This window comes from Melopsittacus undulatus, chromosome 19 (assembly GCF_012275295.1).
Source record: "Melopsittacus undulatus isolate bMelUnd1 chromosome 19, bMelUnd1.mat.Z, whole genome shotgun sequence".
NCBI lineage: Eukaryota > Metazoa > Chordata > Aves > Psittaciformes > Psittaculidae > Melopsittacus > Melopsittacus undulatus.
The window spans coordinates 1730698-1746292 of NC_047545.1; the positions used below are offsets into that span (position 1 = coordinate 1730698).

The window sequence follows — 15595 nt, forward strand, 5'->3', positions numbered from 1 at the left end:
TTTCGGGCCCGTGGGGTGGCATCTTGATGACAGGGGACTTTAATTGCTTTCTGCTTTGCTGATACACGCTCTTGGCCATGCTGGGGCCGAGGTTCTGCTTTACATCGCAGGCACAAAGCGTTCTAAGTTGTGTTTTGGGGGGGTTTGTTTCATTTCTTTACCTTACTTGTGTGTCTCACTCTCCATTTCCTCCCAGGGTGTCTCAAGTGGGACAGCATCTTTGATGCTCGGATGCTGTTGTGATGCTGCGCTCACGCTGCTTCCTGTGAATGCTGAAATCCTGTAACTCAGCCACACTTTCAGTAATGGCAGGAAGCTTTGGCAGGTTTCAGCTGACGTTTTTAATAACACTCCTTTCCTGTTTGATCAGGAATTGCTGCGTTTTGAGCCTGGAAAGGTGAACTCCTGAGGAAGCTGCATTTGTGCTGGAGTAGGCGCTTCTTATGATGCAGTTAGCACCAGGGAAGCCAATGTGTGTTTTGCAGCTTAGCAATTAAACACTTTCAAATGCACAGCTTGGCCTTTCTGGCTGACATTAAGAGCTCTTGAGCATTTTATTGCTGCTTGCTCTGTGTTCTCCCTGGGAGTTGTAGGTGCTTTAATGCTGCAGTGACAATCTGCAGCCATTAATGTGTATTAGGAAAGCGATAAGCCAGTTCAAAGAGTCATTGGGAAGTCTCCAGCTCCTAAACCTTCATTCAAAAGCACCTTCTAAAGAATGATTTGTGCTTCTGCCCCACATAAATGCTCATTTTCAATGCTGAGGAGGGGGAATGGGGTAGAAGAGGGATGGGTCCAGAAAGAGGTGGTTTTGTTCTTTGCTCATGGAAGTCACAACCAGGGTGATGTTGACTGAGGAGCAAACGTTCCTGCTGTTGTCACTGGCTGCTGGCACCTCTCTTTGCCTTCACCAGCTGTGGATTTACGTGGCCTTTCCTAGGCTCTCTCCCTGAGAAGGTTGTGTTTGAATGGCAGAACTGTAATTGCCAGGTCCCAGCAGCCTCGCTCCATCTCAGTCTGTGTCCTCAGCATCAGATGAGCTTGTTGGGAGGCCTTCAATTGCAGATGGAAATGGTGTTGCAGGGAGATGGTTTGATTCCATAAGTAATAGATGTGACACTAAAAGGAATATTCAGGAGGCTTCTTACTGCTGTGTTTCTGGTGGGAGGCAAATGCAATAGTGGAATGTCTTGGGAGAACTCTTTTGTCTCTACCTAATGTGTGGTGCTTCTCTCCTGGGCCAGCTTTGGCTAATGACTACCAGGAAGCTTCACATACAGGCCCTGGAAGTTGTGGCTATATTCAAAGGTATTTCTTTCCCCTGGGGTTTATCTGTCTTGCTACTAATGAACTTTGGGACTCGGAGGTGTCCCTTGCGAGTCTGTCACAACGACACACTGGATGTACTTGCTTTGGGTTTGCTCTGTTGGACATTGCAGGGTGGAGGTGGTGCATTTATAGTGAACATGTAAGGGGAAATGAAACCCCGAAGCTCTGTTCAGGGCTGCTCAACCCAAGCATCCTCCCGGATTGGGATCTAGCCCTTTCTGTGTCAGCCTTTGCCCAGCTGTGTGGGGAAGCTGGAGGAAGCAGGGGAGGGAGTTTGCCTATGCTTGGACCCCACTGCGTGGGCACCAGGAACATGAACCAGTCATAACCAAAGCCTTAAAGAGGAACGTTGAGTTTGGGCAAGTCTGAGATGTCTGGATTGGAAATGAGTTCTGTTTGTCCTCAGTTTTGCATCTGGTTTCTGAGATGCAGCAGCTTTACCCAGCTGGGGACTGCACATGAGTGTCCAAAGCACCCCGCTCGTCTTGGGGCAGCAGGATTTGATGGTTTCTATGTCTATTTATTGGAGTTCTGGCTACTGATTTGAAGTGTTACATTGTGGAAATCATTCCCTTGTTCCTGCAGAAATAAGGGGAAGCTTTCATGTGCTCCACGGTTTGACTCTTGAACCATCAAGAAAACAAGCAAAGACACCGGTCAAAACCCCAGGCAAAGCCTATGTATAGACAAATATTTTCCATAGAACACTGCCTCCAGTATGAATTCCAGTAAATGCAGAACAGGGCTTCTCGAAACAACATCTTCCTGACTGCTCTGTGCTTCCCTGAAGAAATGGGGAGGTTTCCAACTGCTTACTTGACCTCAGGATTTCAAATGGCATTCCTGCTCCTCTGCAGGGAGAGCCCATCCAGCTTTTCCACTCTAGGGTTTTAAAACCTCAGGTCAGCTTTGCTTATACCCAATAATGTAAAACTAATGAAATCCTTTCAATTCTTGGGTGTTTTGGGGACACTTTCTTGTTCCTTCTCCTCTTTCCTCAAGTTTCCATGTGCCAGATGTGGAGTATTTCAGTGTGAGGAGCAGTTTGTGTTTGCCACCCTCTCTCGAAGCCCATGGTAAGGGTTACAAGCTCTCCTCTAGCATGGGAAGCTCCAGGCTGATGAGTGTAACACCATGCTTATAAAAGCCAAATGGGTTTGTGGGAGCTCTGGGGATGAGTGGCTTTCTGGTTTGATCTTATGACTTCTGCAGTAGTGTTATGTATCTGGAGCTGGGGCTGTGGGCTTGGATTGCTGTTGAGCTGTGTGCCCAAAGGATCCAGCAGGAGCTGGGGCAGGCATTGATCTGGGCACAGAAGCAGGGAAATGCTCCTTCCAGAGAGCACAGAAATGAAGTTTTCTGGAGAGGAGTCCTGGGTTATCACTGGACATAACCAGAGTCTATTCAGGCTCCTTTCTGAGGGTCAGGTAGGGATGCTTGCAGTCTGTTGCAGTGAGATGGGAGGAAGCTTTGATGCTCTTTACCCACAGCCCCACTGCAGGAGGTCCTGCATCAGGAAGTGGTAGTGAGCACCCAGCAGGGATAACCTGCATGTCTCAGGTGTGTTCAGAGCAGCTTTCCTTGCTCCTGGTGTGCACAGCATCGAGGAGTTCTTTATTCCTGCATGGCACTGGCGTGTTTCCAGTCCCACGCTGCTTGGACCTCTCCAGCATCACTGGCACTGTGATGGATGAGTGTTAAGCACAGAGGTGAACATCTGGTACCTGCTGCCCTGCCAGCAGCTCATCCAGAACACTTGAACTGTTCCCTTTGCCTTTATCCTCAGCTGCTCCCAGGATCTGCTCTCAATACAGTGAATCTTGTGGAGGAATAGAGCTGGGATGTGTTAGCTGGAGGCTGGTGGGGCTGTGCAGGAGGCCCCACTGCTCAGAACAGAGGTGAGGTTTCAGCAGCAGCCTTGAGTTACCAGAGATGCACTGAGCCCTTGTTCAGCAAATCCCCTCCTGAACTGGGTTTGGGTGTTGCGTGTTTCCTCTTCCATCAGCATTCCCAAGCAACCTTTAGCCAGGGCACTGGGCATGAGCAGGAGGGAAGTGATGCCTGTGTGCAGGTACAAGGTGGTGGTGCTGAGGAGCCAGGAGCCTTCCTCTTCTCTCCCTAAAAGTGGGAACTCAGACAGTGCAACAGCTCTTCCCTGGGATCCCTTCTGTGGAGCGTGGTGGGAGTGATGCTGTTCCTATGGAGCAGGGCACCAATCCCAGTGGTCCCCATCACTGATGGCTCGGGAGCATAGGGATATTTTGGAGGTTCAAGGAAAGAAAAGCTCAGGTTTGCCACTGAATTCCCATTGAAGTTGGAGATTGCACATTTACCCTGGACCATTCTGGCTGTGCTCAGGGAACTTGGTGGCTACAGCCTGCCCTGCTGTGTGCAGCAGTACTTGTGTGCTGTTACCACCTCGCTACTCCCCTTGCCGTGCTCCGTGTTCCCTTCTTCTTGTGCTGAAGTCATTTCCCAGCTGGAATTGCAGCACCTCCCGGATCTGTAATGAGCTGGCCAAGATCCACATGGAGTTCTGTGGAGTTTCCCTCTTCCAAATCCCCATTTTTCCCATGTTTCAAATGCCTCTTTGCTCCGGTATGTTCCTGTGGATTGCTGGCCCCGCTGCGCCCTGCACGCTGACACCGGGATGCAGTGCTGGCCAGGAACAGTGTGCTGTGGTATGCGGTGTCGTGGCACTCCAGGAATCCAGGCATCTCTGTATGGAGAGCAGGATGGTGTTTATTGTTGCTTTATAAAGGTTGGTTCGGGTCTATAAAACTCGCTGTACAACACGGAGCGGGTGCTGTCGGCTTCGAGCATATTCTTGCTTTACTCACTGCCATAAATATCTAGTAACTATTTAGGGTGTGAGGCAGAGCTGCTCAATCGCATTGGATGGGCTCTGAAGTCTGTGTCTCGCTATGAGCTTACTCATCTGGGCTCCAAGGATGCTTTCCTGCGAGGGAATGTGGTTGTTTCTTTGTTCCTGTCAGCCTGTCGTGGCTCAGATCCTTCACTCCTGGCCTGAAAGCCTTTGAAAGGGGTTTTATGAGAGATGATAAACTCAATGGGCTTGCAAGCCGTTAACTCCTGGGCTGCCAAAAGTGTTCCTGTAATCTCATGGAAGTCAGTGTGATGCTTTCTCCTGTCAGGATATACGATAGGGACAATGGACGTTGTCTCCTCAGCCCTTCGTGGTGGTTTTTCCTTATGGAAAAGTCTCCTGTAGATGTGGCAACACAGTCACTTCTCAATGGCATTTAACCTACTCATCCATTCTTGTGGCTCTTTGGAAGGCTTCCCAGTGGGATCCACGTGCAGTTTTCCCACCCTGTTTGCTGTGCTGCAGGAGGGGGTCTCTTAGCACCCCTTGGAACGCTCTGTGTGACTGTAGGAAACCAAACCAGCACAGCCACAATCCCCCTGGAATACCAGAAGTAAAAGCTTGGTGGATTGCAGGGGATTTGGGGCTTGCAGGAGTCTGTGAGGATGGAGGGTTGCAATGGGCAAGGGAACAGCAGGAGTTTGCAATGAAGCTGCAGTTTGCTTTTCCAATGGGCTGCTGGAAAAACCCATGCTGAAAGCTCCTGGGCCCTACAGCTGGAACAGATTACCCCTCAAATACCCACTGTTTAACCCCCAGCTTACACAGCTGAGCTGCTCCCTGCCGGGCAGGAGGGAGCTTGGTGTTGCCCATCAGGTGGCATCTCAGAGCTGACAGGAGGGACCATTGGGGATGTTACAGATTGATCCTTGTTTCTACATCCAAATCACTGTTTCAGCATTTTGTGGGATGTTTTTCTTGCTTGGAATATACTTCCCCAAAGCTTTTCCCATTGAAAACAGGCAAGTGAAAAGCACAGGTGACAACTGCAGCCAGTGGGTTTTGGCAGCGGAGGTTGGAGCTTTAACTTTCTCTAAGGTAACATCTTCTCTTTTTCCACTTGTTTTTATAGGATGCTGTGACATCAAAACCAGTAATCCAGTTTCAAGGAAGCCAAGGGGTAAGTTCATGTGTGAGTTGCCTTGGGAAGTTCTTCACCATTAATCCAAGTAAGGTGTGTGTTGTGTGTGTCTGTCCTGGCCCTGTTCACACAGGGATGCTCTGCTTCCTGAAAGGGAGAGGTGCGAAGTTGTTTTCTCCTTGCTCCATCCCTCGCAGCAGCAGCACTTGTGTTGCTGATGGTGGAATTCTGGGTCTATAAGGCCGTGTTGTTGGGTAAGAACAAGGAGGGTTTGCTGGTGGCAGCACTGTGGTGGGTGCAGCAATCCAGGGAAACCCCATTGTGCAGAGGAAAGGCACTAGTGCACTAGTGCAAGACTTCATGGGTGCCAGTTCCTGCCGGCAGTGCTTGGAGGCTGCTCTGAGTGAAGCCTTATGCAATACATACATCTAACCACCCATGTCATGTTGTGAGTACCACAAGTATTGTATATTGAGGAGTTTTACTTCTCTGACTTCTGTGCCAATGATTGAACTCCTCCAAGGTTATTTATACTTGAAAGTGTCATGCCAGTCAGTGACAGCACTGAGTCCTTAGTGAACTGATCCTTAGTGAACTTTAAAATGTCATTTATACACCTTTTAGCTACAAAAGGTGCATGTCTACCTTTAGTGCTCTGCATGAGAAGCCTGGAGAAGGGCTTTAGACAAGGGCCTGCAGGGCCAGGCCAAGGGGAATGGCTTGAACCTGCCTGAGGGGAGACTGAGCTGAGCTCTTAGGCACAAGCTGTTCCCTGGGAGGGTGCTGAGGCGCTGGCACAGGGTGCCCAGAGCAGCTGTGGCTGCCCCATCCCTGGCAGTGCTCAAGGCCAGGTTGGACACAGGGGCTTGGAGCAGCTGCTCCATGGAAGGGGTCCCTGCCCGTGGCAGGGGTTGGAGATGGAGGAGCTTTAAGCTCCCTTCAACCCAACCCATTCTGGGATAAAGAAGGTGATTGTTTTGTTCTAAGGAATCTGAACTCAGCTGTAAATAACTCCTGAATTTATTATAGTGGTGCAATAAACCTTTCAAAAAGGCTTGAATTAAGTAAGCACTAAAGCCTAGCACATTTGTCCTTGCCCATATTTTACCTTGGGGTATTGGTCTCACTAATAGTACTTTGCCTCCTAACAAAACCTTGCAGGAAAGACATGATTGTTATCATAGGTTAAGAAGAAAAATCCAAACTTTCTTGTCCTGGGAAATAAAACAAGGAGCAATTTCCAGGTTTCTTTTGCTTTGTTGACAATGAAACTTCCCAGAGAGCTCAGCAGGAAAGCTGAGATTAAAATCTGCAACTGCACTTGGGCAAAATGAGAAGCGAGTGACAAGGGAAACCTTTAAGGCTGTGTGATTTGTTGTTATTAGATGAGCAAACAGCTCTGCGTGTAATGAAGGAGCTGCAAAGCTGCTTCCCTTTCCCTTTGTAGAGCACCTTGAGAGGATCTGCATCCAACTCTTCCTGTCAAACTGCTTCAGTTCGAGAAATGCCTCTTCTCTTGCTTAATCTTCCTCCTGGAAGGAAATGTAAGAGAATGAATCAGAACAGCTTAAAACACTGCCGTGCCTCAGCCCCGGCGCACCCCATGCAGTGGGGCTCACACAGAGCTGAGATCCAGGGCTGTCAGGTCAACCCAAAGAAACCCTGTTGGAAATGATGCAGTTACTTCATTAAAGAAAGCTCCAAATCCAAAGCTATTGAATGCACTGAGTTGTGTTTGAGCCCTTCACTGCCAGAGGAGCGTGGTTCTGGTCACTGGTGCGGTTACATCCCATGTGCCATTTGCAGAGCATCAGGGGTGAAGGAGGATGCTGGCAGCTCAAGCTGACCTCTGCTTGCCTCATCCTCAGCTCTTTCATTAATTGCCCTGTGGAGTAAAGGGCAAAGGGAGAACATTGAGGGAAGTGAGCTCCAGCTCAGCAGGGGCTGACAGGAAGATCCATGTCCTTTTAGTGTTATTTTTACTGGCTATGACAAGAAGCTGTAGCTCAAAACCATCTGGGGTTGAAATGTGCTCGCATTGGTCAGGATTGTGCCCTGCTTTGAGGAATTAGCACTGGGGCTTTACATGCTCTCCAGTGAGCCCCCAGCTGTGGCACTGGGAAGGTAATGTCAGGGATCTAACAAGGTCTCGGATGCAGATGATGACATTAAAAGACATTTGCTGCTTGGTTTTGGAATACACTTTCTTCCACTCTACCTTACTCCCCCATTTTGTTGCCTTCCTGCTTTGTTTCCTAGGAAATTGCTATGGATATTTCCCATTAATTCTGGGGGGTGGCAGGTTTTGTGTGTGACTTCAAGCAGTGGCCAGCGATAGGAGATTTCAATAGTGGGACTGTTCTGTGCATGTACACCCCTTGCAAGAAGGGAAAGCTTCAAGTACTTGGTGATTAGGGGAGGCAGGACATAAAATAAGAGTTTAAAACAAACTCCTGCTTATTTTAATCCTCTAAAAGCCTTTAAATTACTGTGTCCATGTCTTTTTGTTACCTGTTCCCAGTGTTTGAGGAATGCTGTCGAGGATGCTCTCAGCTTCTAAGACACAGGCTAATACTCAGTTAACCAGGGAAAGGAATTGCTTGGGAATAAAGCAGCAGGTCAGGGAGTTGGCAGCTTGGCCAGAGGAGCACGTTGGTGGCTCTGCCCCCTCCAAAGAAGCTGTTTCAGTGCTTGGATCCTGCTCTCCTGCATGGATCCTGGTCTGGATGGAGGCTGGCAGGAGTTCCTCAGCTGGGGATGGTGAATGAGCTGTGCCTTGGGATCATTTCTTCACAGCACCACTGGTCTCATTCATGACTTCTGGTGAGCACAATAACCTGGGCAACAATCAGCATTTCAACAGTAGGAATGGGGTTGTCATTAGCAAAGTGTTGCTGTGCTCTGAGCCGCTCAAGTGGAGCTCTGTAGATGGGCCTGAAGAGCAGCACCTGCTTTTCTTGGATAGTTCTATTCAGTTTAATGCGGTCGGCAGCATTTGGCTCGTCTCAACGTGCATGCAAATGAGAAGGTAAGAGTTGGGGCCCCAAAGCGTTCCCACTAGTGATAGATGGTGCTTGTCACCATGCAGGAAGGGCTGGAGGTGCTTGTGTTTCAGTAGAGCACGTGCTGGGTTCGAGCTCAGGTTGGGTCAGGTTTGCAGGTGCTTGTTGGGAGAGGGGAGCTGAGATGGAGAGAGAAGAGAAAGAACTGAACTGGGGCTAAAAAACCCCTTCAGGTGCCAGATGCATGTATGTTCATGCAGCTCTTAAACAGGAGTTAGGAGCAAAATGCCTTAACGTGATGTGATTGGAAAATGTGACGTTTCCCCCCATTTCTTGGGGTGCATTTGTGCTGGTGTGGATAGAGGAAGGGGAAATGGCCATTCAGAATGAGCCTGTACACAGATGAACGTTGCTGGAAAGAAGAAAAGCAGAAGTCACATCTGTACGGAGCTATTTTTAAGTGTCTATGGTTACTGGTGTCCTCCTCAGCACCAGAATTAGGGCTCCTTCAAAGCAGTTACCATGGCTTGAGAAACCTTCTGCTTCAGCTAAAAATAATACCTAGATAAGGGCCAGTTTGCACACCAGAGGCTTTCCAGTATGGACACTGACGTGGCCACCGGATGGGAGCTGGGCATGAGCTCTTAGGCACAAGCTCTTCCCTGGGAGGGTGCTGAGGCCCTGGCAGTGCTCAAGGCCAGGTTGGACACAGGGGCTTGGAGCAGCTGCTCCAGGGGAAGGGGTCTGGGTGCTGGATGGTCCCTTTCAACCCAAACCATTCTGTGATGCTCCCACATGTGTCTTTTACATCCCTTGAAGAAGCTGCAGAAACTCTACAGAAATGCCCAAATTGGGGCTCTGGGAGCAGCTGCTTTTCACAGCAGTAAACCAGGAGCTAGAGGGAAGTTACTTTATGTGAATATAGGATTTGGTTGCATCCTCCAGGTTTTATTGGGCGAACCCACGTTGTGATCACAACTCCCTCGGAGCAGGATGAATTCATCTCAGTTAACCACTGGGTGAATGGTGCTGGTTGTGAACCCCCCCAATCTGCTCTCCACATCCCTCTGCCCTGCTGCATGTTCCCTAAAGCACAAGAGCATCTTGCTGCTTGTGGCTGGGTGGGGGCAGAGGGTGCAGGGCCAGATTAAGGGCTGTGGTGTGTGTTTGGCTGCGTTGATAACAGGGCTCCGAGTCCTTCCCTGATCACCACCAAATCTGCTCCCAGTATTTTTAGCCACGGACCTTGGGGGATAATTTGTGCTCCTGTCTCCATGGGAAGTCTGGTTTGAGGCTGGTCTGCAGGGAGGGGACATGGAAAAGGGCTCAGCTCGGCGCAGGTCACACAAGCCCTTTCTGAGAGCATCCCTGTGGTTTAGCATGGATGCTCTGGGCTTCCAGGCTGCTGCAGGCAGCTGAGGGCATAAGGAAACCACCTAGAAGCCCTTCTGCACCAGTAGGCTTCTTTTCTGGAGCCCAGTCATACAGGGATGCCACAGGTTGGTTTGCTAGGCGTAGGTATTTTGTGCATATATGTGGCCATCTGGGTAAATATAAATGTGTGTGGTAGAGCAGAGCCTAAAATAGGTTGAAGCTGATGTTCTTTCTGCCTCGCTTTCTGGAAGCCATCTTCATTCTCCAGTATTGATGTGACAGTAGAGCTCAGCTGCTGAGGTTGCTGTTGGCTCTCGAGTGCAGAGGGAAACAGCTTGCTTCCCTTTGGAGCAAGGGATGAGCAGCAGCACAGTGTCTGTGGAGCACGCTTAGTGCTGGATGAACTATTGGATGTGGCAGCAGTGGCACGCTCTGCTGGGAGCCAGGAGCTCTCGGTATGGAATTAGAGTCTCTTCCGAAAGGATGAGCATGTTAGCTGGTGACCTGGCGTGTGCTGCATCACTCACTCGAGAGAGCAAGCCTCAAGTGCTTCAAATCAGATATAAACACTGGTCCAGAGTCTGTTTTGAGCCTGAATCGATAGATTTGGGTCAGATTCTCAGAACAAGGTTACTGGGGGCTCCACTTTGAAAAGCAGCAAGCTGCCAGCTTGGATCTCTGCTCTTACAGTCTCTTTAGCCATTCTGTACATCTCTCTACCCCTTACCTTATCTATTATGGGCATAGGGCTTTACAAGATTGAATCCTTAGAGCTCCTTGCTCAGTGCAGCAGTCCCCATGCTCGTAGTGTGTGGCCAGATGGCTAAAAGCATAGTGACAGCAGGACAGTTGGATCTGGGGTAGTGTGGGCTGCCCAAGTGACCGGTATCTCTCCCTTCCCAACCAGCACATCACGATCCCGAGGCCGGATCGCCCTACAGAAGTACGGACCTTCACGTTCTATCTCTCCAATATTGGCAAGGACAGCCCGCAGGGCAGCTTTGACTGCATCCAGCAGTATGTATCCAGGTGAGTGGGACATCAGGAGAGAACCCAGCCTGGGGTTTGCCTTCTCTCCTGTAGAATCTTTTCCCCATCAGACCTGAACCAATGGGAATACCTCTTCTGTCTTTCTAGTGTCTTTTTAGTGTGTTTCTGGGTATTTTGGGAAAGGAGGGACTCGCAGAAGCATCTGTTCACTTCTCAGCTTCTTTCTGCCCTCTCCTGTATTTAGATAACGCAACCTCCCTTATTGACCAGTGGCAAAGGTGTTCCCATTTGCAGTGTTGGGAGTGTCTTTTCCATTGCCTTTCTTTTACAGCAATGGCAATATCCATTTGGATTGCCTTGGAAGCATACAGGATAAAATCACTGTGTGTGCTACTGACGATTCCTACCAGAAGGCAAGGCAAAGCATGGCACAGGCAGAAGAGGAGACTCGCAGCCGGAGTGCTATAGTCATCAAACCTGGGGGGAGATACGTAGGTAAGCAGCAGCTGGGCTTGGGGTGTCCTCACCAGCATCTGAAGTCAAATGCTGACCTTCATGTGACCATGGAAGTCTTTAGTAGTTCCTAATGGGAAGTGATTTAATAGGGTGTCCTTCTGCTGGGATTGTGGCTTCCATCTTCACCCTGGAGCGTGTGTGGCGGTGTTTGTGTGGCCTCTGAGGGCTGTCTGTGTGCATTCATGTCGTTCTCTGGTGTTGTTTCCTATCTGGTGCTGAGAACATGCTGCTGCTCCACCAGCAGCATCTGTGCTCCTAGAAGAGTCAGCTGCAATGTGCCCCTGCTGTTGTCACACATCTGGGTTGTGCCTGCACTTGAGGCTGTGGGATGCAACATTTAGGATGCAGATACAGTGCCCTTGTGTTAGGAAACAGATTAAAGCAGTGCTGCTCACTGCAGCCTTAAACAAACCATCTTTAGTGTGACAACAACAGGAGAACGTTAGGGGAGGGAATAAAACTGTGGCAAATAGCAGTGGGTTCCAGAAGGAGCCTGCACAGACCTAAGCTTGGGCTCAGATCCCTGTTTAACCTGAGTCTTCTCAAATATTTAGGGCACAAATACTAAGCAGGAAGCAGAATTTCAGGCTGGTGTGTTCTGAGGCAGCTGTTTCTCCTGCAGCCCATGGCATCTGTAGCCAGTCTCTGTGATGAGAACAGTGAGTTGCAAAATGTTAAGCTGACCCTGACTCATTGTTTTATCAGCCAAGCGCTCAAAGCTGAGAAATCAGATAGTAATCAGGAAGGAAATGCATCGATTTCCTGTAGACCAGAAGATGATTTTGGTTAGCTTTCTCTCTGAGAACATTACAGTAAGTGGATGGAGTTGTTGGGCTCACGAGGGAGAAGATTCCCAAAGCAAATTGCTTCCCGGAGAGACAGAGCAAAACTTGTGATTTAGAAATCCTCTTGCTAAGCCATCTCCTGCTCTGCAGCTGAGGCACAGCTCTGTACATGGAGACATGCTGCACAGAGCAGGTGTCAGTGTTCCAGCCAGGAGATGAGCACTGCTCCAAGAAGGAAGAGCCTGAGCAAGGGCAGTTGTCTGGTGGGATGTGCACGTACCTGGTGTGCCAGGGGCTTGGTTCCCCTGCAGGCTGGGCTCTCCCATTGCCAGGGTAGCACAGAGCTCAGCACTCGAGACCTCGGTGGGGTCATTCCAGGCAGCTCAGATGTGGAAGGGTTTATATGAAACTTGGAGACAACAGAACAGTGTAGATGGGAACTAACGTGGTGAATATATATATATGTATATATATGGAAACAGCTGATATACCTGTAGGGGATGTGTTCTGCTACACACACTAAGTGCATGTGTGTACATCTGTCTATATGCACATGTTATAAATAGGTTAGGATTTCACATTCTGCCTTAACTGAGCGTTCTCTTCTCCTCTCATTGCACATTTTGGCTCTCTCCTCGAGTGGCAATGTCCCAGTGTGTTTTTGCTGTTCAGGACCTGGCCAGAGCAAAGCTGATGAATCTTGGCCCTGTTGTGGCAGTGAAGTCCACCTGGTCTCTGAATGCAGGGGTGTTTAACATGTGAACTGTTGTTGTTCTCCCTCTGTGGTAGCTCAGCCCCACCACCGGTGGGTCCTGCTCACTTGCATCAGTGCGGTGCGTAACAGGGAGCAGGAAATGGGACTCAGTTGTGCAATCTGCACTTCAGTAAAACAAACACTGCACACAATCACCAGTATCTTCAGATGACTCAGTTGAGAACTGCTCCCGAGCAGGGAAGAGCTGCCTTGCTCCTAAACCTCCCAAATTCCAGCAGTAAATGCTGGCTGTTTGTCCCAGTGAAGGTCACTTGCTTGATCCAAAGGGGTTGTTGATTGTGTGTCCCTGGGTTAGACCTTGGAACCTACACATCTGCTTCTTTTGGTCTGCTTGTTGCACCTTTGGTAGCAGGAACTTTGGGACCTGTTTCTGTGTTCACAATAGTAAACCCCTTTCGTTTGTGTTTTCCCAAGGGGTGTGAGACTTGGGTGAAGGGCTTTAGTTTAAGCTGGTTTTCAATAGGAATGGGGCAAAATGAGTTCTTGTAGGATGCTACCAGAAACCAAGAACCACATTTGGGAGAGAGTTGAGGAAACTGCTTCTGAGGGCTCCAGATGAACTCTTTGAGACATCTTTATGTTCTCACGTGTACGTGAATGTACCAGAGGGCAAAGCAGTTGTTACTACAGTGTCGAAGGGTTTATTCTATTAGACCAGACAGCACACTAATGAATAGGCTAACGCTGAATGTATCAGTGTTAGACCCCATTCATGGGGCTGTGTTTGGCAGGGGGAAGGGAGGTGGACCCAGCCCCATAAAGTTCCTATTGTTCTAAAAGCAGAAACATCTGCTGGAGTGGCGTTTGTGCTGAGCTCAGCAGCAGGGAGCCTGCTCCATCACCGGCTCTGCTCTTTCCACTCCACATTTCCACTCGTCTACATAATAATGCAGAATTTTCTTCTCATTGGGAGGGGAAAAATGGTCAGATTAAGCATGGGGATACTTGCACTTGGGATAAATGAAAAGCTGGCAAACAAAGAGAGCTTTATATAAGCTTGTGGCCAATAATACTCAGGTTTCCAGAGCTTGGTGCTGCTGTTTGCTTGTTAGAAGCTTGTCGTGAGCCATGAAACTCAAGGGATGCTTGTTGCGGGAGCGGATGGAGTGTGCTGGTTGTGTTTGTCCTTGGTTGCCATCGTCTGGCACTGCAGGTGGTGTGATGAACTCCCCATACGTGTTGATAGACCACCGGCCTCTGCAAGGTGACTGCTGCACTTCACTGTTCTCATCTCATTTTAGGCAAAAAGGTTCAGGTGCGTAAACCTGCACCAGGAGCTTCCGATGCTGTTCCCTCCAGGAAGCGCCCAACGCCAGTCAACCTTGCCAGTGCAATAAAGAGAGGCAATAGTGCCATTTCTCAGAGACCCTTCAAAGATAGGGTTGTGCACTTACTGGCACTAAAGCCTTATAAGAAACCTGAACTTATTCTCAGATTGCAGAAGGATGGACTTTCTCAGCAGGACAAGGATTTGCTGGACAACCTTCTGCAACAGGTTTGTACTCTGATGGAGGCAACCATTTAGGTAGAGGGAAACAGTGGTACCTTCTGTGTCAGTCTGACTGTAACCTGTGTGTCTCAGAGCTGCAGGCAGGTGTTCCTCTGCAGGCTGTGACCAGCAGAAGTTCACATGAATTGTGTGTACAGTACTCGTGTGTGTACACCTTGGGTTAGGTGGCTGCAACGAAGCTGTATGATGGCAGTGCACCAGATCAGTTGTTTGAGAGGAACACTTGGGGTTGGTCACGGTGAGAATTGCCTAACAGAAGGTATACAAGCTGTTTGGGTTGTTATAACCTAGAAATCTATGTGTTTTGATTAACATGGACATAAAGGAGCAAGTTCTGTCTCAATCACGTCATGTTTCCTCTGGGAAGGAAAAACTCCATCCCTCTCCACAAAGCTTTACATGTTCTTTGGATTGTTCAGACCTTTCCTGCTTAGAAGTGCAACTGGTTAGGTGTGAAGATCATGCAGCTTCTTGCAAAGCATATTATTTGTATGTCAAGTGTGAAAGCTGTCTCCAAGCTGAATCAGTTCTTAACACTTTGAGTCATGGTGAAGGTGCCATTTTAGGAATTGCAGTAAATACCTTTAATGCTCTTGCAGTGCAAAACACATCATGGGGATTTATTGCAGTGCTGCAGCTGCCCTCTTCTGTGCTGGATGGCTTTTACCTCCTCTCCTTTCTGAAAGGCAAGCTGTTTGCCCAAGGGCACAGGGCAGCTCGTGTTGGAAACGGAGTTCTCGCTGGCACAACTTGGCACCTTCCCCCTGTTGTTCACCCAGCAGTGCTGGCGTTCTCCTGAGCACCCTTTTAAAGCTAGAAATAGCTTTGGGACTGGAGCTGCTGTTTCTGATAATGACCCTTCAGTGATGCTCTGGCACATGGCAGCGTGCTCGGCAGCACCCGCGGTCCAGCCTGTGGGGCTGAATGCTGATCTGGCTGTAAATGTGATGCTTGTAAACCTCATCTCCTTTCAGTGCTACCGGGGCTCCCATCCACCAGCAGGCCCAGATAAGCTAAAAATTACAGGCTGCATTAAAGCTGCATGTCTAAATACGTCGAGGTGTGGGTTTCGTTGTGCTCCTGCATCTCCCTCAGAGGACTCTGTGTTCCTGCTGGCCTTTTTGCCTCGTTTTGCAAGGTTTCTATTTTTGGGAAGCCTGGGGTGGAGCTTGCACAGTCCCACAGCAGCAAAACAAGGAGGTAGCAACCCTCAGCCTCTGTGCAGAGCAAATGTGAGGAGTTTCCAGCTCCAGGCCTTGCCGAGCAGCAGCAGGAAGCAGAGAGATTCCCAAAAGGCTTTAGCAAAAGATCCCGACTTTGCCTCTGTCTCTTGGGCATGTTTGGGA

General features: G+C 49.2%; 1 protein-coding gene across 1 annotated transcript in view; it reads left to right on the forward strand.

Moving 5' to 3' along the window:
• Positions 1–15595, forward strand: part of ELL (elongation factor for RNA polymerase II) — a 46744-nt gene that overhangs the window by 14474 nt on the left and 16675 nt on the right. The window contains exons 2-5 of the mRNA XM_005139620.3: positions 5289–5336; positions 10581–10702; positions 10995–11158; positions 13981–14234. Coding sequence (XP_005139677.1) covers positions 5289–5336; positions 10581–10702; positions 10995–11158; positions 13981–14234 — 588 coding nt within the window. The remainder of the gene's footprint in view (positions 1–5288; positions 5337–10580; positions 10703–10994; positions 11159–13980; positions 14235–15595) is intronic.